Here is a 24,117-nt window from a genome sequence, read left to right as displayed (position 1 = left end):
GAAAAGAATACTTGATAGTCATTGACTATTTTTTGAATTATCCTGAGGTAATCAAGCTACCCAACTCAAGTTCGGAAGCAGTCACCAAGGTTACAAAATAAATATTTGCGAGGCATGGCATCACATTCACCATAATGAGTGACAAAGAACCGTGTTTTGATAGCGTTGAATGGTCTGAATTTTCACGACAGTATGACTTCCATCATGTAATGTCATAGAATCATCATAGAATTTACTGTGCAGAAGGAGACTATTCGGCCCATCGAATCTTCACTCGCCCTTGGAAAAAAACACCCTACCTGAACCCACACCTCCACCCTACCCCCGTAACCCAGTAACCCCACCTAACCCTTTTTTGGACACTAAGGGCAATTTAGCATGGCCAATCCACCTAACCTGTAATCTTTGGATTGTGGAAGGAAACCGAAGCACCCGTAGGAAACCCACGCAGACACGGGGAGAACGCGCAGACTCCACATAGAAAATGACCCAAGCCGGGAATCGAACCTGGGATCCTGGAGCCGTGAAGCAGTGCTAACCACTGTGCTACCATGCCGCTCTCTGGCCTGCATTATCCACAGTCAAATGGAAAGGCTGAGAAGAGAGTGCATATTGTCAAGAAGTTACTACAGAAAGCTTGGGATTCAAACAGCGACCCAAACGTAGCTTTGCTAAGCTACAGAGCGACACAACTTGCAACAGGATACTCACCAGCACAGTTGCTGATGAGCAGGAAGATACGTACCATGTTACCGAGTCTTACAACATCAAATCCTGAAAACGAAGATGCAATCAAAAAAATCAAACAAAACAAGAGGAAACAACAAAAGTGCTATAATAGAACAAAAAAAATCTATCACTGCTAGAACAAGGTGATACTGTCAGAGTACAACTTCCAAATGGATGGTCGGGCATGGAACATGTCATACACCAAGCAGCTCCACATTGCTATGTAGTAATAATGGAAGAGGGTTCTATCTTGAGGAGAAACCGCAGAGTACGTCTTAAGGTAAAGACGACTCAACCCACAATTCCAAACATCACAATAGAGACAGAGTGACTCAAATCAACTCCAACAGTCTGTCAGGAAGACAATGTCAGCAACAAACACAGCAACAGCAGCAGCAGTGAAACAACACCATGAAGGAGCAATGGGGAATAACCAAGCACAACTGCAAGACAAGACTGCATTGAGAAGATCTACGCTTCTCAGGAAAAAAAGAGACAAACTTAATTTGTAAAAAAAAACATTGTTAACTGATGGACAATAATATTGTGAAACCATGTATAGACTCAACAAGCATCATGTACTGTAAATATGTTTGAATGCATATCCAAACAACTTCAAAGGAAGGGGGATGTGACAATATGTGTATTGTAAGAATACTGAAGAGTTAACAATTTACTGCAACTACATCCAACCACTAGATGGCGATCTAGCGCACACACCTGGATCACGTTCTTGATTTGGGGAGTAGATTGTTAGGCGAGATAATGAATAGTCGTGCTTTCAGGAGCTCTGTAGTTAGTATCATAATTTTAAATAATCTGGAATCTTTTATAACTTAGCAAGCAAGACGATTCTAGTAATTTTGTACTGTGAATCAATTAGCTTTGTTGAAAACACTACACTACACTTCAAAGCCATCCTCATCAAGAAATCAAAGAACATCACAGGGATCAGCCCCCTTCCCTTTACTCATTTTGCAGCCCCACAAGCAGAGGCCCAGCTCCGCACCAAACTTCTTACAGAACTCGGCTGGAAACCCACCTGGCCCCGGGGCCTGTTCCACCTGCATCGAACCCGCACAATCCATCACCTCCCTCAGCCCAATCGGGGCCCCTAATCCATGCACCCTCTTCTCCTCCACCCTCGGTTTCGCCAGCCCATCCGCTTCATACCCTCTTCCCCGAGGCTCCAACTCATACAGACATCTGTAAAAGGGCTCAAATACCCCATTCACCCCCTCCGGGTCCGACACCATATTGCCTCTCTCATCCCTCACTCTCCCAATCTCCCTTTTGCTACTTGCTTCCTCAGTTGGTTCGCCAACATCCTGCTAATTTTTCCCCCATGCTCACACACTGCTCCTTTGACCCTCCGCAATTGTCCTACCGTCTTTCCCGTTGATGCCAACTAAACTCCATCTGGAGCATCCGTCTCTCCTTTATTAGCACCTCCTCTGGCGCGACTGAGTACCCCGATCCATTAGAAATCTCCTCCACTAGCCTCGCTCTCTGCTCTCGTTCAACCTCTCCGTGCACCCGAATCGAGATGAATTCCCCCCTTACTAAGTGCCTCCCACAGCACTTAGTAAGGTCCGTGACCTCCTTTGTGTTGTTCAGTTCTACAGAGATTCCGATTGCTGTCGTCATCCTCTCACACAGCCCCTTATCTGCCAGCAATCCCACATCTAACCTCCACTGCGGTCGCTGAGCCTCCCCCTGTGCCATATGCAAATCCACCCAGTGCGGTGCGTGGTCAGAGACCATGATCACCGAATACTTCGAATCGGCTACCCCGCCAACAGCATCTTATCCATTACAAAAACGTCAATCCGGGAGTACACTCAGTGCACATGAGAAACGCATGAGAATCCGGGCTCTGGGTCACTGTCCGTGTGGAGTTTGCACATTCTCCCTGTGTCTGTGTATGTCTCACCCTCACAATCTAAAGATGTGGAGGGTAGGTGGATTGGCCACACTAAATTGCACCTTAATTGGAAAAAAAGAACTGGGTACCCGAAATTTATTTAATTTCAAGAATCAACACATATTAGCCTGTGCATGTCCAGGTCTGGAATCTTCCCTAATACCCACCTCAAAAAATCCACATCGTCCCAATTTGGGGCATAAATGTTCACCAGAACCACAGGCGTCCCCTCCAGCTTCCCACTAATCATCACGTATCTACCCTCAGGGTCAGCTATAATACTGCCATCCTCGAAGGCCACTTTCTTAGTGACCAGCACCTTCGCCCTCCTTATCTTCATGTCCAACCCCGAGTGGAACACCTGCCCCACCCATCCCTTCCTCAGCCTCATCTGACCTGTACCCCTGGTAGCACAGTGGTTAGCACAGTTGTTTCACAGCTCCAGGGTCCCAGGTTCGATTCCCGGCTTGGGTCACTGTCTGTGCGGAGTCTGCAAGTTCTCCCCGTGTCTGCGTGGGTTTCCTCCGGGTACTCTGGTTTCCTCCCACAGTCCAAAGATGCGCAGGTTAGGTGGATTGGCCATGATAAATTGCCGTTAGTGTCCAAAAGAAAGGTTAGGTGGGGTTATGGGGTTAAGGTGGAGGTGTGGGGATAGGGTGGAGGTATGGGCTCAGATAGGGTGCTCTTTTCAAGGGCCGATGCAGACTCGATGGGCCGAATGGTTTCCTTCTGTACTTTAGATTCTATGATTCTATGATATCCCAGCTTCAGGTGTGTCTCCTGAAGAAACACAAAGTTTGCCTTCAAGCTCCTCAAGTGTGTGAAAACACGTGACTGTTTAACCCCTGCACGTTCCATGTGATCAACCGAGTCGGGGAGGGGGGGGGGGCAGTCAGCCATAACCCTTCTTTAGTCAGCCCCCCCGGGTCTGCATCTAGCGCTCCTCCGGGCCCTTCGGGCCCACCCCAAGATGTCCGCCGCCAACCCCCTCTAATCAACTGCGCTACACCAGCATCCATTCCCATAATCAACCAAAGACCAACCCACTCCCCCCTCCCCCACACCCTCTTCCTGACAATCTCCCATTAACTAGCCCTACCAGCTCACTTGGTGGCTCCCACGCAGAGCCTCTGGCTACCCCTCACCCCCCAATCCGCTATTCACCCTCCATCCCCCCCAAACAATAGCGATCCAAGAAAAAAAACCACACTCACCTTTTGACTCCCCACATTGTAACCTTCGCCATTCCACCCACCCTGTGTGCCCACACTCTAGACATAGCACAACTCCAATGTTCAATGTCCTCACACTCCTCCCAGTCCATGGTCCCTCATTAAGTTCTTTGCCTACTGTGGTGAATCAAAATTGAACTCTTGGTTCTGGTGTATGACCCACAGACGAGCGGAGTATAGAACTCCAAACTTGACCCCCTTCTGAAAGAGGGCGGCCTTAATCTGATTGTAACCGTCCCTCCACTTGGCCAGTTCTGCTTCCAGGTCCTGATAAATATGCAACGAGTTCTCCTCCCAGGTGCACGTCTTTGTCTACCTCGCCCACCTCAATCTTCTCTTTGTCAAGAAAACAATGCATCCTCACCACCATCACCCTAGTCGGTTCCCTCGCTTGTGGCCTCCTCCTCAGCGCTTGATCCATCTCGAGAGGACGGTCAAAGGTCATTCCCCCACCAGCTCCTCCAACATGTGCACTGCGACTGCACATTCACAATCGATGTGACTGTCCATTCCAGAATCCCGAAACCCGCCTGGACGGCAGCTAGCCCCTGGTGTCGGCCTGCCCTCTATCCATCGCCCCCTCGGGAGTTCCTACCTTCACCTGCTGTACCGGATCAGCTGCCTGGTGAGCACCAGATCGAGCCTCTTCACTAAGGCGCCCGGCCGAGGTGGGTGTCTCGGATGGTGAAGGGTGTTGGATACAGTTGTGACGGAAAGTCAGCGTTACCCTCCGACCCGAGCTCTGGGGTGTCCTGAGTCTCGGGTGGAGGGCTGGTGTCTGAGCTGCTCTCCTCGTCGCTGCTCGGCTCACAGGGTGGGGGGGGATATGGAGGTGAGTGTGTGGGTGGGGGGTGGTGAGGGGTGTGTGTGTGAACGTGTGGATGGGGTGGTGTAGCGTGAGGGTAGGGGTGAGGGTGGTACGGGGTTGAATGTGGGGATGAATGTGGGGGTGAGGGTGATGTGGGGTTGAGTTTGGGGGTGAGGGTACTAAGTGGGTATGAGGGTGGGAGTGAGGGTGGTGTGGAGGTGTGGGGGTGAGGGTGTGGATGGTGTAGGGGTGGGGGGGGAGTGTTGTGGGGTGGTAAGATGCATCGGCCTGCCATAGTATGTCATTGTACTGAGCTGAGCTGCAGCAGTGTCCCGCATTTGCAGAGTTGTACCATGTCGTACCAGTCGTAGTCCCATTGGTGTTGTGTTTGTCGTGCTTGTTGTCGACGTTGTTGCCTTTGATACGCTTCTTCTTATTGTCTTTGATGTTGTTGTTGTGTTGGTTGGTTTTGTTGTCGTGTTTGCTGCGCTCAAGGACCACACTCTGTGGGTAATACGAGTCCTTCACACAGTTACTCGTTTCAGCGTGCTTTGTGGCATCTGCTGTTTACTTGAGCGTGCCGTCACTGAGTTCGCGGCACTCCCCGTCTGGAGCCCTTTCTGGTTCACCTGAATCAGCTTTGGTTTCTTGATGCTCCCCATCTGGAGTCATTGCAGGTTTACTTGAATCTTCTGAGGTTTCTTGATGCTCCCCGTCCGGAGTCAAAACAGTCAGGAATGCATTTGCTTGTGGAGAGGCTCGAGCGGATGAGGATTGAATTAACGTGGTGTCACCGGAGTCACCAGTAGTCTCATTGTGATTGTCGAGTGCCTCTGTACACACTAGCTGAGGTCTGTCACGTTGCACATCTGGTATGGGAAGTGGGATGCCGTCGTCACTTGTCTCACATACAGTGGGTAGAGCCTCAGTGTCTTCTTGTCATTCACATGAGCTGGGTAGACTGTCAGAGTCTTCTTCTGGTGGCTCAAATAATCTGGGTGGACTGTCATAGTCTTCTTGTTGTTCACTGGAGGGTGGTAGACTGTCATAGTCTTCTTGTTGTTCACTGGAGGGTGGTAGACTGTCATAGTCTTCTTGTTGTTCATGCGAGGACTGCGCTCTTGAGTCTTGCGTTGCTTCAATCGTGGAGGCCGTCCCTCTGTGGAGTCTTGCAGCGGCCCCTGTGTGGAATCATGCATTGGTTTCGCTGTGGAGACTTTCATCGCTTTCTGTGTGGAGGCTGGGATCCTTCGTGGTGCGTGGACCACGCTCTGTGTGGCAGCAGGCCGCTCTCTGTGAGCTTGTACCGCTCTCTGTCTCTTGGCGTCAGGCCGCAGCATAATCCTGCACTCACGAGTCGGGATGTCATATATGCAGGCCTGAAGATCCTCAAATCCGGAGAACACATCCGCGTCTGTGTCGGATTCGTCACTGTGCAACACATCTCGTCGCGGTTCGGATTTGGTAGCGGGGTCGCCATCTCCATAGATGAAATTATCATCTGAGTCGTAGTCTTCAAGGACTGTATCATCTCTTTGGGCGGTGCTAACTGCTTGTTGCAGGGTTCTGCGGAGGTTACTTTCAGCTACTGGTCGAAGTTCAGGCATTGTGCTGTCGATCCAGGTGAAAGAATCTTGTTTTGAGGCTTTAAATTTTTTTTTTTGTGTTTTGGGACATTTCCCCTTTAAGTGGGCGTGTTCCAGGGCATCTGACGTCATGACGCTTGTGACGTAGAGCGTAGGAATGGATTGCGCATGCGCAGATCGCTGTTCCTTTACTTTGCGCCCTTCTCTCAACTGCGCATGTGCGTCACCTTTTCCAAGATGGCCACCAATCAAAATTGTCGTTCGCTGCTCGCCCACCCCAGCCTCGTGGTTAGTATTGGCACCGCTTTTACTATTTTCTGTTGGTTTCTTTGTCTTTTCCTCGCAGTATCGTTCGAACTTGTCCAGGACTGTCTGGAATTCACTCTTGTCTTGCCCTTTGGAGAACTTGAATGTTTTGAAGATTTCTTCTGCTCTTGCACCCGCGATGGTGAGCAGAAGCTCTGTCATTTCAGCATTGGCCACGTCTTGTAGGTCGGCTACCAGGAAGATCTCAAACCTTTGCCTGAATGTACGCCAGTTTGCAACTGAGATTGCCATGGCACCTGAGCCGCTGTGGAACCGGAATCTCGACCATCTTGCCTGGGTGCTGTTGCTGGTTGTCACTGTTAGCTGAGTTGAAACTATATGGATTTAAACAGTCACTCCTTGGTACCATGTTTTGTTATGCTCTTGACGTAGCATAAGCTGCTTCCTTGATGTACACTCTGACAAAGGAAGGTTCAAACTTGGAGATAGCTTTAACACATTTATTAAACTATTCACAATTCTCCTACTTGGATTCGACTCTCCTATTACTCCTGCTATACTCAGGTTAACTAATCAGTCTGCTACAATCCACGTGGTGGGTGTGATGTGTTTCAATCAACCCTGTCTGTACTCACTACGCATCTCCACTGGAAAGAGACGGAGCATGTATGCTGTGTCCTTTTATATGGGTAGCCTCCTTGTGGTAGTGTCACCTCTGGATGTGTCTTGAATGCCCATTGGTCGTGTCCTATCTTACTGACCTATTGGTTGAATGTCTGTGTGTCATGATGTCTCTGGTGCTCCCTCTAGTGTCTAGTTAGGTGTAGTGTATGTACATTAACCCCTTGTGTATTTACAGTGATGCATATCACTACATCCTCCTGTGGGGGATACGGGTGGTCGTACCTGAACGGGGACGCGCACCCCTGCTGAAAGACTTCCATAACGGCCAGCCCAGGGTGGCCAAGGTGAAACTGTTGATGTGCAGCTACATTTGGTGGCCCGGATTGGATGCCGAGATTGAGTGGGTGGCACAATACTACACCCCATGCCAGGAACACCAGAAGGCACCCGATACACCCCTAGGAGTGGCCCAGGAAGCCTTGGTCCTGTGCCAGCCCGTTTCAGGGTGGCACATTCCTTATATTAGTGGACGCCGACTCAAAGTGGCTGAAAGTAGACCGGGTCCTCACGGCGACTATTCGAGCAATAATGGATAGACTGAGGGCTATTTCAGCACGCATGGACTGCCCGAGGTCCTGGTGTCCAACAAAGGGGGGTCGGTCATGAGCCAGGAGTTTGCTTTGTTCATGGCCGCAAATGGCATTAGGCACGTATGGATGGCCCCTTACCACCCAGCCTCCAATGGGCTAGCCGAACGAGTGGTACAAATGTTCAAGAGGGCTATGAGAAAGATTACCTCGGGGTCGTGGAAAACGCGGTTTCCGAGGTTTCTTTTCAGTACAACGCCTCACTCCACAACATGCATCACACCGGCATGTTACTCATGGGGCACTGACTCCAGACGCATCTCAGTCTCGTCCTCCCTGCCGTCAGGGCATGGGTCCCTCAGCGGCAGGACCGCTTAGAGATAGACTCTCACCGCCGCCCATAGGTGCTCACCTGCACGATGGGTGACGTGGTTAATGTGAGGAACTTCAGGACAGGGGCCACTTGGATCTCTGGGACAGTCCTCACGGCCTCAGCCACCTGTGCCCAGGCATGATGAATGCCAGTGGCTGGCAGCCTCCTTTCCAGGCCGGGCTACAGGGTCATCCGCGTCTCCTCCACGGCTTCCTGGAAGATCTCAAGCTCTGTGCCCACGAAACGTGGTGCCGTGCGCCTTGCTGCCATCTTGTTGGCTGGGATGAGTGTGTGTGGGGAGTGAAGTGTGTATATGCGGCTGCAGGTTGTCAGCCTCCTGAGTGTCAATAGTGAAACCAGCAAATCCCGCACCATTTCTCATTGGAATCGATTGTGTTCCACGTGGCGCCGATGGAGTCTCCATTCTGGAGACTAAGTCCTCCAGCCAATTTATGCATGGTGGAAAGATCGCTGGATTTTGTCAGAATCCCAGTATTAGGTCGACATTTTAGTGGGTGGCCTTGTACCAAGGTCCGGCAGCTGTTCCCCCTCACCCCACAATGCAACCACCCCCCCCCCCCCCCACCCCTCCTGCTGACAAGTAAGGGCATCATTCCCCTACCCCACAGAAATAATGGGTCAACCTCTCCCACTTCTTCTGCTTTCACAGCAGAAAGCACTTAACTGCTTTTGATGTGGTGAGGAACTATCAATCATAGCAAGAGTGTTAATAAACATTGTGGTCAGCATCAAAGCAGGGGAATGGAAATGTATTCAAGTTTGAAGGGAATTAAATATAAACAAATTCCCTAAGCCGCTGTGCCTAGATAAATAAAACTGTCAATCACTGGCTAATGCAATATATTGTCGAATTTAATGGAAAATCTGCATTTCAAAGGCTGTTGAGGAATTTGAAGCCCTTTGAAGTGTACTGCACTTGGAGGAAGCCTCTAACACTTGGAACAGCTGTTGCTTTAAACACTTGCTTCTGAGATAGCAGATGTAAGGGAAGGGCAAGTGAAAATGCAGTGATCTTTCACTGTACTGCATGGACTGCTCTTCAGTTTTTAGGTAGGGGTCTCTGATGGGCGAGTCTGTTGGGGGTTTCTGTTGGGAGTGTCTGATGGGGGTCTCTGATAGGGATCTCTGATAGGGATCTGATGGGGGTCTCTATTGGGGATTCTGATGGGGGTCTGATGAGGGGGTCTGATAGCGGGGCTGGGGGGCATCAGTGGGGGGAGGGATGCCCTCATGTGCATTGATGGGAGGGTGAGCCGTTATTCCCATGCTGGAGAGAGGATGTCTCTACTTGTCAGCGGGGTAGGGGCAGGAGTTTTGATGTGGGGATGTGGGTGTGGGAGGCCTTCAGATGGACTTTGGGGGCACCTCAGTTATGCTCTGACCCCCCTTGACCTGCCTTGGGGTCCAATGTGTCAGGGCATGCTAGGGCAAATTCCCAACTGGAGCATCATTGAAGGGAGAATCCACATCAATACCTTAGGTCCCTTCATCCAAGTCATTGATATAGATTGATGCCTACGGTTACAACCTGAAAAGGACCCATTTATCTCAACTCCCTTGATTCCTTTTCTTTAGCCAGTCCTCATGCTAATATATTACCTTCAACACCCTAAGCTCTTATCTTGTCACCGATCATGTGGCATATTACCAAACGCCTTTGGAAATCAAAATCCTCATTGCAATCTGTGCTCCCACACTTGGCACTGGGGCAGAGTGGTTATCACTGCTATCTCACAGCGTCAAGGACCCGGGTTCACTTCCAACCTTGGGTGACTGTCTGTGTTGGGGTTGTACGCTCTCCCTTGTCTGTGTGGGTTTCTTCCCACAGTCCAAGGATGTGCAGCTTCGGGGGAGTTACAGGGACAGGGCAGGGGAGTTGGTCAAGGCAGGGTTCTTTTTCAGAGGGTTGATGTAGCCTGGATGAGCCGAATGGCCTCCTTCTGCACTGTCGGGATTCTATGGAGTGTGATGGAGGCCAGCATATTGGGCTCGTCGATGGGACCATGTGATGGAGCAAAGATCAGATAGTAGATTTGGGATCCAGCAAAGAGGGAAAAAGAACACAGAAGCCTAAGCTTGATGCCATGATGGGGAGAGCGGAGGGGGTGATCTTGCCATTGAAGGTAAAGCAGATAGTATAGTCTGTCCTGTGCACCCACCTTGAAGTGCTCAAAGAATCCTCGGTCTCCATCTTCAACCTTCTCCACATCATTACTTCTGATACCCAACATGGCCTGGCTCTTCCAATGCAGCTCCTCGTACAGAATGCTCAAGAGCGCTCCTCTGGTCCTGGCCTAGAGGGTTAGGGGAAATACATTAACCCCGAGGAAAGCAAAATAGTGCGGCTGTCGGAAATCTGAAATCGAAACAGACTAATGCCGGCAGCATCCGTAGACAGAGAACAATATAGTTAAGGCTTCAGGCCGATGACTTTCTGCCAAAACTGGGAAAAGTTAGAGATGGGATAGTTCAGTGAAATTCAGAGAAAAACTGTTTTGGATTCTGGTCTCCTGCGTTACCAAGACTTTTAACACCTTTGGCCATGAAAGACAAACTCGTCTCTCATTCAATCTTCCAGTCTTGGATATTCCTTCTCTCCTTGTCCCAAACAAACTGTGCTCAAGGTTCTTTCCATCCCCTACCTTTCCCAGTTCCCATGGACTGGATGGCCTCTTTCTGTCTCTCATTCTCAGCGGCAGGGTGGCACAGTGGTTAGCACTGCTGCCTCACGGTGCCAGGGATCCAGTTCAATTGACTGTCTGTGTGGAGTTGCATATTCTCCCTGTGTCTGCGTATGTTTCCTCCCACAGTCCAAAGATGTACAGGTTAGGTGGATAGGCCACGCTAAATTGCCCCTTAGTGTCCAAAGATTTGTAGGTTAGGTTAAGGGGATATTGGAATAATGGGCTTGGGGGAGTGCTCTTTCAGAGGGTTGGTGCAGACTCGATGGGCCGAATAGCCTCCTTCTGCACTGTAGGGATTCTATGATTCTCTGATGCTTCTCTGACCTGCTAAGCATTTCTAGCTTATATATTTCTACTTCGCATCAATGTTGGGATTTAGGAAGAGGAATGGGGAGAACAGGAGACTCCCTGTTAATTGAAGAAGAGGGAGAGGAGATTTAAGAAGTGGCAGCTCCCCAATATTGTACCTCCAATGCAGAAAATTTCTCTGATCGGTAACTGCTATACTCCGCGTTGATGAGTTTGGAGAGTAGAAATTCGCGAAAGGCTGGGCCCTGTGAAAGAGATGCAGAATAAAGTTACCTCTACACTGTCCCAATGAAACACTCCAGGGACAGGTAGAGCACAGGGTGAGATACAGAGTAAATCTTCGTCTACACTGTCCCTATCAAACATTGCCATGACAGGTACACCATGGGGTAGATACAGAGTAAATTTCCCTCTACAGTCTTCCTATCAAACATTCCCGGGACAGGTACAGCACGGAGTTAGATTCAGAACAAAGCACCTGCTACACTGTCCACATCAAATACTCCCAGGGCAGGTACAGCACCGGGTTTAACGAGGGTAATGCTGCTGATGTGGTGTACATGGGCTACCAAAAGGCATTTGACACAGTGCACATATCAGCAAACACTCGCAGGACAGGTCATGGAATAAAAGGGCAGCACAGTCCATGGATACATGGACAAAAAACAGAGTAGTGGCCAATGGATTTTTTTCAGGTTGGAGAAAGATTTGTAGTGGAGTTCTCCTGGGGTCAGTGTTGGAACACTTGCCTCTTCTGATGTGTATTAATGATCTAGATCTTGGTGCGCAGGGGACAATTTCAAAATCTGCAGATGACACTTTTGACGGCTGGAAAACATTGGGAATATTGGATTCTACGTATTGGGTAATTTAAGGGTTAAACGCCTAGAGTCAGAATGTGTTGAATGCAGTGGACATGATTTTTTAAAATAATTCTGTTTTGCAGGGCCTGGGTGCTTTTAGCAGCCAGAAGGTGAAATTGACAAAGGAATGTGTTTTTCAGACTGGACTGTGGTTTGACTGGGAAAGACCCTGGAGAGTAACCACGCTTTGCAGTCTGCAGGTCATTGTTGCCTGGAGCCAAGGAAGGCAGAGAAACATTTTGAAATGTTTTACCGAGGCAATGGTTTTGGAGAAATTGGAGAGAGGAGTTAAATTCTGATCTGCCTGACGCTGAGTTCACAATTCTCCCACAGCAAGATAGATTGAGAGCTGATGTTTCTTTACTTGTTTAATGGGAAATTGAGCAGTGCTGTATAAGGAGTAGTTAGTGTAAGCTGTTTTTTATTTTGGGTGTGAAGTTAAAAAGTTAATATTGTATCCATAATAATATTATCTTAAAAAAATAGCCACTCCCTATTTCTTCATCCAATCACCCCTTGAGCGAATCATTCTTTCTGCAGACTTACAAAGTAAACTAAAATATTGGGATTTCAGTGCAGTATCCCAGCCACTCTTGGGGTCTGGTCTGGGATTGTAAGAGATGAAACTTGGCAGCATTGCGAACCGTTGGCTGGGGACCATTGACCATTGGATCAGTGCTGGAACCTTTGCTGTTCGTAGTATATACAAATGATTTGCAGGAGAATGTAACTGGTCTGATTAGTAAGTTTGCAGACGACACAAAGGTTGGTGGAATTGCGGATAGCGATGAGGACCGTCAGAGGATACAACAGGATTTAGGTTGTTTAGAGACTTGGGCGGAGAGGTGGCAGATGGAGTTTAATCCGGACAAATGTGAGGTAATGCATTTTGAAAGGTCTAATACACGTAGGGAATATACAGTGAATGGTAGAACCCTCAAGAGTATTGACAGTCAGAGAGATCTAGGTGTACAGGTCCACAGGTCACTGAAAGTGGCAACACAGGTGGAGAAGGTAGTCAAGAAGGCATACGGCATGCATTGAGTGTAAAAATTGGCACATTATGTATAGAACCTTAGTTAGGCCACACTTGGAGTATAGTGTTCAATTCTGGTCGCCACACTACCAGAAGGATGTGGAGGCTTTGGAGCGGGTGCAGAAGGGATTTACCAGGATATTGCCTGGTATGGAGGGCATCAGCTATGAGGAGAGGTTGAATAAACTCGGTTTGTTCTCACTGGAACGAAGGAGGTTGAGGAGTGACCTGATAGAGGTCTACAAAATTATGAGGGGCATAGACAGAGTGGATAGTCAGAGTCTTTTCCCCAGGGTAGAGGGGTCAATTACTAGGGGGCACAAGTTTAAGGTGGTGAGGGGCAAGGTTTAGAGGAGATGTATGAGGCAAGTTTTTTACACAGAGGGTAGTGGGTGCCTGGAACTCGCTGTCAGAGGAGGTGGTGGAAGCAGGGACGATATTGACGTTTAAGGGGCGTCTTGACAAATACATGAATAGAATGGGAATAGAGGCAGACGGACCCCGGAAGTGCAGAAGATTTTAGCTTAGACCGGCAGCATGGTCGGCGCGGGCTTGGAGGGCCGAAGGGCCTGTTCCTGTGCTGTACATTTCTTTGTTCTTTGTTCTTCTTTGATAGTGCAGACCTTCAAAACTACAGACATGTTGGTGGTATGGGCGGGCAATGCACAGAAATGTGAAGTGACTCCATTGGGTAGGGCATTAGTGAATGTCTCAGCTGAAGTATAGTATCCAGTTTTTGGCACCACACTTCAGAGAGACTGCAAGAAGATTCACAAGAAAGGTTCCAGGGATGGCGCATAAGAGAATTTGCTTACCTTTGTAAAGAACGCTGGTGCTGGCAGTCGCGGTCCAAAAAATGGAACATCGTCTCGAGCAGTAACAGAAACCTGCAGGTAGTGAAAGAGATTTTAATAACCTGCGACATGGAACACATAACAATCAATGTGCAGATACCTCCCTAAGAGAGAGGGGACTGAGAGACACCAGTCGGTGTACAGATATCTCCCTGAGAGAGAGGGACTGAGAGACACCAGTCGGTGTACAGATATCTCCCTGAGAGAGAGGGACTGAGAGACACCAGTCGGTGTACAGATATCTCCCTGAGAGAGAGGGACTGAGAGACACCAGTCAGTGTACAGATATCTCCCTGAGAGAGAGAGGGGACTGAGAGACACCAGTCAGTGTACAGATATCTCCCTGATAGAGAGAGGGGACTGAGAGACACCAGTCAGTGTACAGATATCTCCCTGTGAGAGAGGGGACTGAGAGACACCAGTCAGTGTACAGGTATCTCCCAGAGAGAGAGGACAGAGAGACACCAGTCAGTGTACAGATATCTCCCTGAGAGAGAGGACTGAGAGACACCAGTCGGTATACAGATATCTCCCTGAAGGAGAGGAGACTGGGAGACACCAGTCAGTGTACCGATATCTCCCTGAGAGCGAGGGAATTGAGAGACACCAGTCTGTGTACAGATATCTCCCTGAGGGGGAGAAGATTGGGAGACACCAGTCAGTGTACAGATATAACCCTCAGAGAGAAAGGTGAATGAGAGACACCAGTCAGTGTATAGCTTTCTCCCTGAGAGGGAGCGGAACTGAGAGACAACAGTCGGTGAACAGATATCTCCCTGAGAGAGAGAGGGTCGACTGGGAGACACCTGTCAGGGTACAGATATCTCCCTGAGAAATAGAGAGGGGATGTTGAGACCATGAACATTTCCTAAATATTCCCTCACTTTGTAAAACTGTTCCCCGAATTGTGTTTGCTCAGCCTGCACGATGATGTACGCATGAAGGAAGTTTGATGCAACCATGTCTGGGCAGAAGGGTGTGTTCTGATCCTGAAATATCACCGTCACTATGTCATTTCCAATGTGTCGCTTTCGTTGGAGCTACAAAGAAATCAAAATTGCAAATTGAAACATATACAATCTGGGAAAAAAAACCAACAAATGTTTGCAAGTAAACCAAAGAGCATCAGCCTACAGTGGTGACTGTGTAAACCAGTGTGGTGAATGTATTATGGCAACCATTCACCATTGTATTACATTGTACTATGTTGATGCCCTTGTGGGCTCCACCTATGGACCATTGTATTACATTACATTGTATCATGTTGGTGCCCTTGTGGGCCCTGCCCCTAGCTCCGCCCCCTCTGGGGAGGTATATAGATCTGCTGCCTGCAGGCGGCTCTCAGTACAGGACAGTCGCAGGTAGGCACAGTTGTAGCTGATTAAAACCACTGTTCACTTCAACTCTCCGTCTCGTGTGAATTGATGGTCGCATCAATTTAATCAGCTACAACATCGCAATGGAAGCAGCCCTCAAACCTGATCGATTGGAACTCGACCCACAGGCCGCTGAAGCCAAAGGGATTTTTTCGCACTGGCTCCACTGTTTTGAGGCCTACCTCGCCGTCTCCTCCTTGCCCTCCGTCACCGAGGAACAGAAACTGAGCCTCCTCCACGCCCGGGTGAGCCGCAGAATCTCCGTGCAGATCGAGGAAGCGACTACATATGCAGACGCGGTCGCGATCCGAAAAAGGCTATACGTGAGGTCGGTGAACGAAGTGTTCGTGTGGCATCTCCTCACCATTCGCCACCAACGCCCCGGGGAATCGCTGGAGAAATACCGACGCGACCTGAAAATACTCGCGCGAAACTGCAACTACAAGGATGTCACGGCCTCACAGCACATGGAACTCGCCATCCGGGACGCCTCTGTGGCTGGAGTCCGGTCCAACTATGTCAGACTGCGCCTGCTTGAAAAGGGCGCCCTTGACCAAGAAGAGACGGTAAAACTATCCACCTCCTTAGAAGTAGCTTTTCAGAGCCTCAACGCTTTCCCCTCCGACCACGCGACCCCCTCGTGGACACCCAACCAGAGGGTGCCCCAGGCCTGTGCCGCGCGGTGCCTGCCTAACCCGGGGGACTGCCCTGCTGTTTCTGCGGCCAGCACCAGCACCCCAGGCAGCGTTGTCCGGCTCGGAACGCGACCTGTAGCGACTGCGGCAAGAAAGGACACTTTGCCAAAGTTTCCCTGGCCAGATCCAAAACCTCTAAATCGCAGGCCCGACTTTCAGATTCACAGACCCGCAGACCCCGCAGCGTGGCTGCGTGCCTGCTGGCACCGCCCCCTCCGGACGCGTCATCTGCCTCGTGCTGTCTGTGGGGGCAGCCATCTTTGACTCTACCCAACACGTGTGACTCACAGGGGCCGCCATCTTGGCTGCCATCTCCCACACGGCCCGCCATGTGTGACTCATGGGGGCCGCCATCTTGACCACCACCTTCATCGCTGCCCGACGCGTACGACCGACGGGGGCCGCCATCTTCATCGCCGCCCGACACATGCGACCGACGGGGGCAGCCATCTTGGGACCACCCACCTCCTCCGACCACGCCGGCTACCCGCAACTTGGCGCGGTCACCCTCGACCAGTCATGCCCCAAGCACCTCAGGAACTCGATGATGACCGTCCGGATCAATAGGCACAAAACGCCCTGCATGTTTGACTCCGGGAGCACGGAGAGCTTCATACATCCAGACACGGTAAGGCGCTGTTCTCTCCAAATTTCCCCCACATTCCAAACAATCTCCCTCGCTTCCGGATCCCATTCAGTGCAGGTCCGGGGATACTGTGTCGCGAACCTCGCGATACAGGGCGCCGAGTACGCCAATTTAAAACTATATGTCCTCCCCGATCTCTGCGCTCCTCTCCTGTTGGGCCTGGACTTCCAGTGTAGCCTCAGGAGCCTGACCCTGAAGTTTGGCGGGCCCCATACACCCTCTCACCGTATGTAGCCTCGTGAGCCTAAAGGTCGATCCTCCCCAGCTCTTCGCGAATCTCACCGCCGACTGTAAACCCGTCGCCACCAGGAGCAGGCGGTACAGTATCCAGGACAGGACTTTTATCAAGTCCGAGGTCTAGCGGCTCTTGAGGGAGGGGATCATCGAGGCCAGTAATAGCCCCTGGAGAGCCCAGGTGGTGGTCGTCAGGACCGGGGAGAAGAACCGGTTGGTTGTAGACTACAACCAAACCATAAACCGGTATACACACCTCGATGCGTACTCCCTCCTCCGCATAGCGGACATGGTTAATCAGATTGCACACTACCGGGTGTTCTCCATGGTAGATCTGAGGTCCGCATACCACCAGCTCCCAATCTGCCCGGAAATCGCCACTACACGACCTTTGAGGCAGATGGCCGTTTCTTCCACTTCCTCCGGGTCCCCTTCAGCATCACCAATGAGGTCTCGGTCTTCCAAAGATGATGGACCGAATGGTGGTCCAGTACGGGTTGCGGGCCACATTTCTGCACTTGGACAACGTCACCATCGAATCATAGAATTTACAGTGCAGAAGGAGGCCATTCAGCCCATCGAGTCTGCACCAGCTCTTGGAAAGAGCACCCTACCCAAGGTCAACACCTCCACCCTATCCACATAACCCAGTAACCCCACCCAACACTAAGGGCAATTTTGGACACAAAGGGCAATTTATCATGGCCAATCCACCTAACCTGCACATCTTTGGACTGTGGGAGGAAACCGGAGCACCCGGAGGAAACCCACGCAGACACGGGGAGGATGTGCAGACTCCCCACAGACAGTGACCCAAGCCGGAATCGAACCTGGGACCCTGGAGCTGTGAAGCAATTGTGCTATCTACAATTCTACCGTGCTGCCTCCACAATGCTACCGTGCTGCTCCCACAATGCTACTGTGCTGCCATCTGCGGCCACGATCAGCAGGACCACGACGTCAACCTTCAGAAGTTTCTCCAAACCGCCCAAGCCCTCAACCTCACTTATAACAAGGAGAAATGCGTTTTCCGCACAACCCGACTAGCCATCCTCGGCTCTGTCGTGGAAAACGGAGTCCATGGGCCCGACCCCGACCGCATGCGCCCCTTCCTGCAACTCCCCCTCCCCTTCCCCCATTGCCCCAAGGCCCTGAAAAGATGCCTCGGGCTCTTTTCGTATTATGCCCAGTGGGTCCCCAACTATGCGAACAAAGCCCGCCCACTGATCAAAGCTACCATCTTCCCACTGACGGCTAAGGCCCGCCTGGCCTTCAGCCGCATCAAGGCAGATATTGCCAAAGCCGTGATGCGCTTGGTGGACGAGTCCATCCCCTTCCAGTTTGGAGAGCGATGCGTCAGAGGTCGCCTTCGCCGCTACCCTTAATCAGGTAGGCAGGCCCGTAGCCTTTTTCTCCCGTACCCCCAACGCCTCCGAGATTCAACACTCTCAGTCGAAAAAGAAGTTCAAGCCATTGTGGAAGCTGTGCGGCATTGGAGGCACTACCTCGCTGGTAGGAGGTTCACCCTCGTCATCGACCAACGGTCGGTAGCCTTCATGTTCGACAACACACAGCGGGGCAAGATCAAGAATGATAAGATCTTGAGGTGGAGGATCGAACTCTCCACCTATAATTACGATACTGTGTATCGTCCTGGGAAGCTCAATGAGCCCCCAGATGCCCTGTCCCGCGGCACATGCACCAGCGCACAAGATTACTGACTCCGGGCCATCCACAACAACCTCTGTCACCCAGGGGTCACCCGGCTTCTCCACTTCATCAAGGCCCGCAACCTGCCCTACTCCACCGAGGAGGTCAGGGCCATGACCAGGGACTGCCACATCTGCGCGGAGTGTAAGCCGCACTTCTATCGACCAGATAAGGCCCACCTGGTGAAGGCATCCCGGCCCTTCGAACGCCACAGCATCGACTTCAAAGGGCCCCTCCCCTCTACTGACCGCAATGCGTATTTCTCAACGTCGTTGATGAGTACTCCCGCTTCCCCTTTGCAATCCCTTGCCCCGACATGACCGCGGCCACTATCATTAAGGCCCTACATAGTATCTTCACCTTCTTTGGTTTCCCCACTTACGTCCACAGTGACCAGGGCTCCTCGTTTATGAGCGACGAACTGTGTCAGTACCTGCTCGGTAAGGGCAGCGCCTCGAGCAGGACTACCAGCTACAACCCCCGGGGAAACGGACAGGTGGAGTGGGAGAACGCGACGGTATGGAAGGTTGTCCTCCTGGCCCTACATTCTAGGAGTCTCCCAGTCTCCCGCTGGCAGGAGGACCTCCCCGACGCGCTCCACTCCATTAGGTCACATCTCTGCACAGCCATGAACGAGACCCCTCATGACCGCCTATTTTTTTTCCCTAGGAAATCCACCTCCGGGGTCTCACTTCCGTCCTGGCAACGACACCGGGGCCTGTACTCCTCCGAAAATATGTGAGGAGCAATAAGTCTGACCCCCTGGTCGAGAGGGTCCAGCTCCTTCACGCCAACCTCCAGTATGCCGACGTGGCGCACCACGACGGCCGACAAGATACAGTCTCGCTCCGGGACCTGGCCCCCACAGGTTCCCCTATGACCATCATCTACCCCCCCACCCTACACCGAACATCGCTCCCGCACTGCATGGCCTACACCCCCCCCTCCTACACCCCCTCCCCCCATCGCCGACCTACGGGGTGAAGCTCCAGAGGACACGCTCCCGGAGTCAACACCCGTGCCCGCAGCGACGAGTTCAACACCCGTGCCCACAGCGACGAGTTCAACACCCGTGCCCGCAGCGAAACCAGAACTCAGGTGATCGCAGCAAACGATTAAGGCGCTGGACAGACTCAACCTGTGGGCCACTGCACCCCCGCCTCAATTATTTTAACAGGGGGTGAATGTATTACGGCAACCATTCCTCACTGTATTACATTACATTACATTGTATCATGTTGGTGCCCTTGTGGGCTCCGCCCCCTCTGGGGAGGTATATAGATCTGCTGCCCTGCAGGCGGCTCTCAGTACAGAGCAGTCGCAGGCAGGCACAGTTCTAGCTGATTAAAACCACTGTTCACTTCAACTCTCCGTCTCGTGTGAATTGATGGTCACATCAACCAGAAACAAGGCTGTTTAGGTTTAGATTTGGACCTAGTCCTTGTCTCACTAACCTGCTGTGCATCTCCCTCTGTAAACGGAAGTTTGGTAGAGACATGGAACATGATCTCCTTCCCTTGGTACCTTGTGTAGATGGACTCTGAACCTGTCTGGCCACAGTTAGTATCCAGACCACCACGGAATCTGAAACAAAATGAATAGCCAGTGCTGGAGAAGTGGCCATTGACACCCACTCCCCATTCTTGCATCATCACTATGTCCTCACTGCTTACACTCCTGGGTTAGGGAGGGGGAGAATCATCCCGGGTTCCTGCTCTTGATCCCTGTGCAATGACCCCTGGGTAAGGGAGGGGAGAGACAGCCCAAGATCCTGCTCCTGATCCCTGCCGAGTGACCCCTGGGTACGGGAGGGGAGAGTCAGCCCGGGTTCCTGCTCCTGATCCCGGTCCAGTGACCCCTGTGGTTGGGAGTGAGGGAGGGGGTGAATCAGCCCAGGTTCCTGCTCCTGATCCCTGTCCAGTGACCCCTGGGTTAGGGAGGGAGTGAATCAGCCCGGGTTCCTGCTCCTGATCCCTGTCCAGTGATCCCTGGATTAGGGAGGGGGTGAATCAGTCCGGGTTCCTGCTCCTGATCCCTGTCCAGTGACCCTGGGTTAGGGAGGGGGTGAATCAGCCCGGGTTCCTGCTCCTGATCCCTGTCCAGTGACCCTGGGTTAGGGAGGGGGTGAATCAGCCCGGGTTCCTGCTCCTGATCCCTGTCCAGTGACCCTGGGTTAGGGAGGGAGTGAATCAGTCCGGGTTCCTGCTCCTGATCCCTGTCCAGTGACCCTGGGTTAGGGAGGGGGTGAATCAGTCCGGGTTCCTGCTCCTGATCCCTGTCCAGTGACCCTGGGTTAGGGAGGGAGTGAATCAGTCCGGGTTCCTGCTCCTGATCCCTGTCCAGTGACCCCTGGGTTAGGGAGGGGGTGAATCAGTCCGGGTTCCTGCTCCTGATCCCTGTCCAGTGACCCTGGGTTAGGGAGTGGGTGAATCAGCCCAGGTTCCTGCTTCTGATCCCTGTCCAGTGATCCCTGGGTTAGGGAGGGGGTGAATCAGTCCGGGTTTCTGCTCCTGATCCCTGTCCAGTGACCCTGGGTTAGGGAGGGGGTGAATCAGCCCGGGTTCCTGCTCCTGATCCCTGTCCAGTGACCCTGGGTTAGGGAGGGGGTGAATCAGCCCAGTTCCTGCTCCTGATCCTTGTCCAGTGACCCCTGGGTTAGGGAGGGGGTGAATCAGCCCGCGTTCCTGCTCCTGATCTCTGTACAGTGACCCCTGGGTTAGGGAGGGGGTGAATCAGCCCGGGTTCCTGCTCCTGATCCCTGTCCAGTGAACCTTGGGTAAGGGAGGGGGTGAATCAGTCCGGGTTCCTGCTCCTGATCCCTGTTCAGTGACCCCTGGGTTAGGGAGGGGGTGAATCAGTCCGGGTTCCTGCTCCTGATCCCTGTCCAGTGACCCTGGGTTAGGGAGTGGGAGTGAATCAGTCCGGGTTTCTGCTCACGATCCCTGTCCTGTGACCCTGGGTTAGGGAGGGGGTGAATCAGTCCGGGTTCCTGCTCCTGATCCTTGTCCATTGAACCCTGAGTTAGAGAGGGAGTGAATCAGTCCGGGTTCCTGCTCCTGATCCCTGTCCAGTGACCCCTGGGTTAGGGAGGAGGTGAATCAGCCCAGGTTCCTTCCTTGAAACCCGTCCAGTGACCCCTGGGTTAGGGGGGGAGTGAATCAGCCCGGGTTCCTTCTCTGATCCCTGTCCAGTGACCCCTGGGTTAGGGAGAGGCTGAATCGAGTGACCCTTGGTTGAATTTCCGCTCGTCCCCATCATCTGACCCCTTGAAGTCCTGAAGTTGAATCTTTTCACCGCATATTTCCAGGAATTCTTGGAACGCGAAGCTTTCCTCGTTGTTACTAAACAGCTCCGACTCTGTCATCTGTGCAGGGAACATCAGCAGTCAGAGTAAAAAAGAGACAAAAACCGGTTTGAGATAAAGATATAAAAACAGATTGGAGGTTATCTAATCAATAAAGCTCCCTCTACACTGTCCCCGTCAAACATTTCCAGGACAGGTACAGCACGGGGTTAGATACAGAGTAAAGCTCCCTCTACACTGTCCCCATCAAACACTCCCAGGACAGTGTGGTGGTATGTATTAGGGGTAATACGGTACACCAGGAATGCCGAGCAGCTATTGGAGGACAGATGCTGGATCCCGATTGGATCCTCCACCTACTGGGCTCCACCCAGATAGGAGGGATATAAGAATCTGGGTTTAATCCCCGCAGCTGCATTCTGTGAGTGAGCTGCTGGGGAACGAGTCTGAACAAGTCTGCTCAATAAAGCCTCGATTGAAGTTCTTTACGTCTCGCCTCGTGTGTGATTGATGGTGCTACAGACAGGTACAGCACGGGGTTAGATAGAGAGTAATCTCCCTCTACACTGTCCCCATCAAACACTCCGAGGACAGGTACAGCACGGGATTAGATATAGAGTAAAGCTCCCTCTACACTGTCCCCATCAAACACTCCCAGGACAGGTACAGCACAGGGTTAGTTACAGAGTAAAGCTCCCTCTACACTGTCCCCATCAAACACTCCCAGGACAGGAACAGCACGGGGTTAGTTACAGAGTAAAGCTCCCTCTACACTGTCCCATCAAACACTCCCAGGACAGGTACAGCACAGGGTTAAGTACAGAGTAAAGCTCCCTCTACACTGTTCCCATCAAACACTCCCAGAACAGGTACAGCACGGGATTAGATGCTGAGTAAATCCCCCTGGCACTATCCAATGGCAGTTTGGGATCAATGTTGAGATGGATGGCGAGACAGTGGGTGTGATATTAATGAAATGAAGGCGGAATTTTCACAACATGCAGGGTGATGATTTTGTGGTGCTCACACTAACCTGCCCGTGTCTCTGGTAGATTAATCCAAATTTGAATTTGTTGGTGATGACATGTTCATCGAAGGCAACAATCAGCTCAGAGGCCTGGCAGGAAGAAACAGTAATAGCACCATCATAGTGAAGCCAGCCAGTCATTGTGGAACAATCTCCTTGTCTTTTCCACTGTCAATCTCATATTCTCACTTGCTGCTTCTCTTCAATATTCCTCTTTCTGTATGTATCTGTCTTTCTCTCTCTGACTCAATCTCTTTCACTGTCTTCTCTCCTTCATTCATTCTGTGACCCTCACTCAATTCCGCATCATTTTTCTTTCTTTCTCTCCTTTTCTGACTCTCCCTCGGTTTCCTATTTACACAGAAACTTTATTGCAGTGTTAATGTCAGCCTACATGTGACAATAATAAAGATTATTATTATTATTAATCCCATCTCTGTGATTCGCACATTACTTTTTTACTCTTTAGAACATAGAACATAGAACATAGAGTGCAGAAGGAGGCCATTCGGCCCATCGAGTCTGCACCGACCCACTTGAGCCCTCACTTCCACCCTATCCCGTAACCCAATAACCCCTCTTAACCTTTTTGGTCACTAAGGGCAATTTATTATGGCCAGTCCACCTAACCTGCACGTCTTTGGACTGTGGGAGGAAACCGGAGCACCGGAGGAAACCCACGCAGACATAGGGAGAATGTGCAGACTCTGCACAGACAGTGACCCAGCGGGGAATCGAACCTGGGAACCTGGCGCTGTGAAGTGTAGCCATCTGGGATGGCCACTTTCAGTATACAAAATGGACACCCGAAGACCCTATAGGGAAAAATGGACAATACAAAGCAACAAGCAGGCACAGAGCCTGAATGTATATTTGGAAGGCGGAACCGAAACTCTGGGTCGATTTACATATTGATGACCCATCTCCGGGAAACAAAGAACGAGTGCTCAGGTAGCCGATACTGTCCCAGACATTCCGACGCCACTACCCCAACCAAAAGACACAAACAAAGCCAGGCCAACGGCCACCTAGGACATGCCCAGCCATCAAGGCACCCGCTCCTTTATTGGCTCAGATCGATGACAATATTCAAGAAGCTGACCAATTAATTGGGACCAAGTTTAAGGCCCGCCTAAAAGCGCACAAAGCCCCTTCAAGTATAAGAAGGAACCCCCGCCAAAGGTTCACTCTCTTGGATTTGGCTCTCAAGCGGAGAGACACTGCCACC

General features: G+C 51.3%; 1 protein-coding gene across 3 annotated transcripts in view; it reads right to left on the bottom strand.

The window, feature by feature from the left end:
- Positions 1–24,117, bottom strand: part of LOC140392880 (rap1 GTPase-activating protein 1-like) — a 297,081-nt gene that overhangs the window by 16,120 nt on the left and 256,844 nt on the right. For 2 of the 3 annotated variants that reach the window (XM_072478632.1, XM_072478634.1), the window contains 7 exons: positions 22,896–22,979; positions 21,822–21,922; positions 20,013–20,166; positions 14,782–14,937; positions 13,859–13,930; positions 11,303–11,389; positions 10,311–10,445 (listed from right to left, as the gene is read on the bottom strand). In XM_072478632.1, the coding sequence (XP_072334733.1) occupies positions 10,311–10,445; positions 11,303–11,389; positions 13,859–13,930; positions 14,782–14,937; positions 20,013–20,166; positions 21,822–21,922; positions 22,896–22,979 (789 nt within the window). The remainder of the gene's footprint in view (positions 1–10,310; positions 10,446–11,302; positions 11,390–13,858; positions 13,931–14,781; positions 14,938–20,012; positions 20,167–21,821; positions 21,923–22,895; positions 22,980–24,117) is intronic. The other variant, XM_072478633.1, reaches the window with a different exon arrangement.

This window comes from Scyliorhinus torazame, chromosome 16, assembly GCF_047496885.1.
Source record: "Scyliorhinus torazame isolate Kashiwa2021f chromosome 16, sScyTor2.1, whole genome shotgun sequence".
Taxonomy (NCBI): Eukaryota; Metazoa; Chordata; class Chondrichthyes; order Carcharhiniformes; family Scyliorhinidae; genus Scyliorhinus; species Scyliorhinus torazame.
The sequence above is the reverse complement of the archived record's forward strand: the minus strand, read 5'-3'. Positions and strand labels throughout refer to the sequence as shown.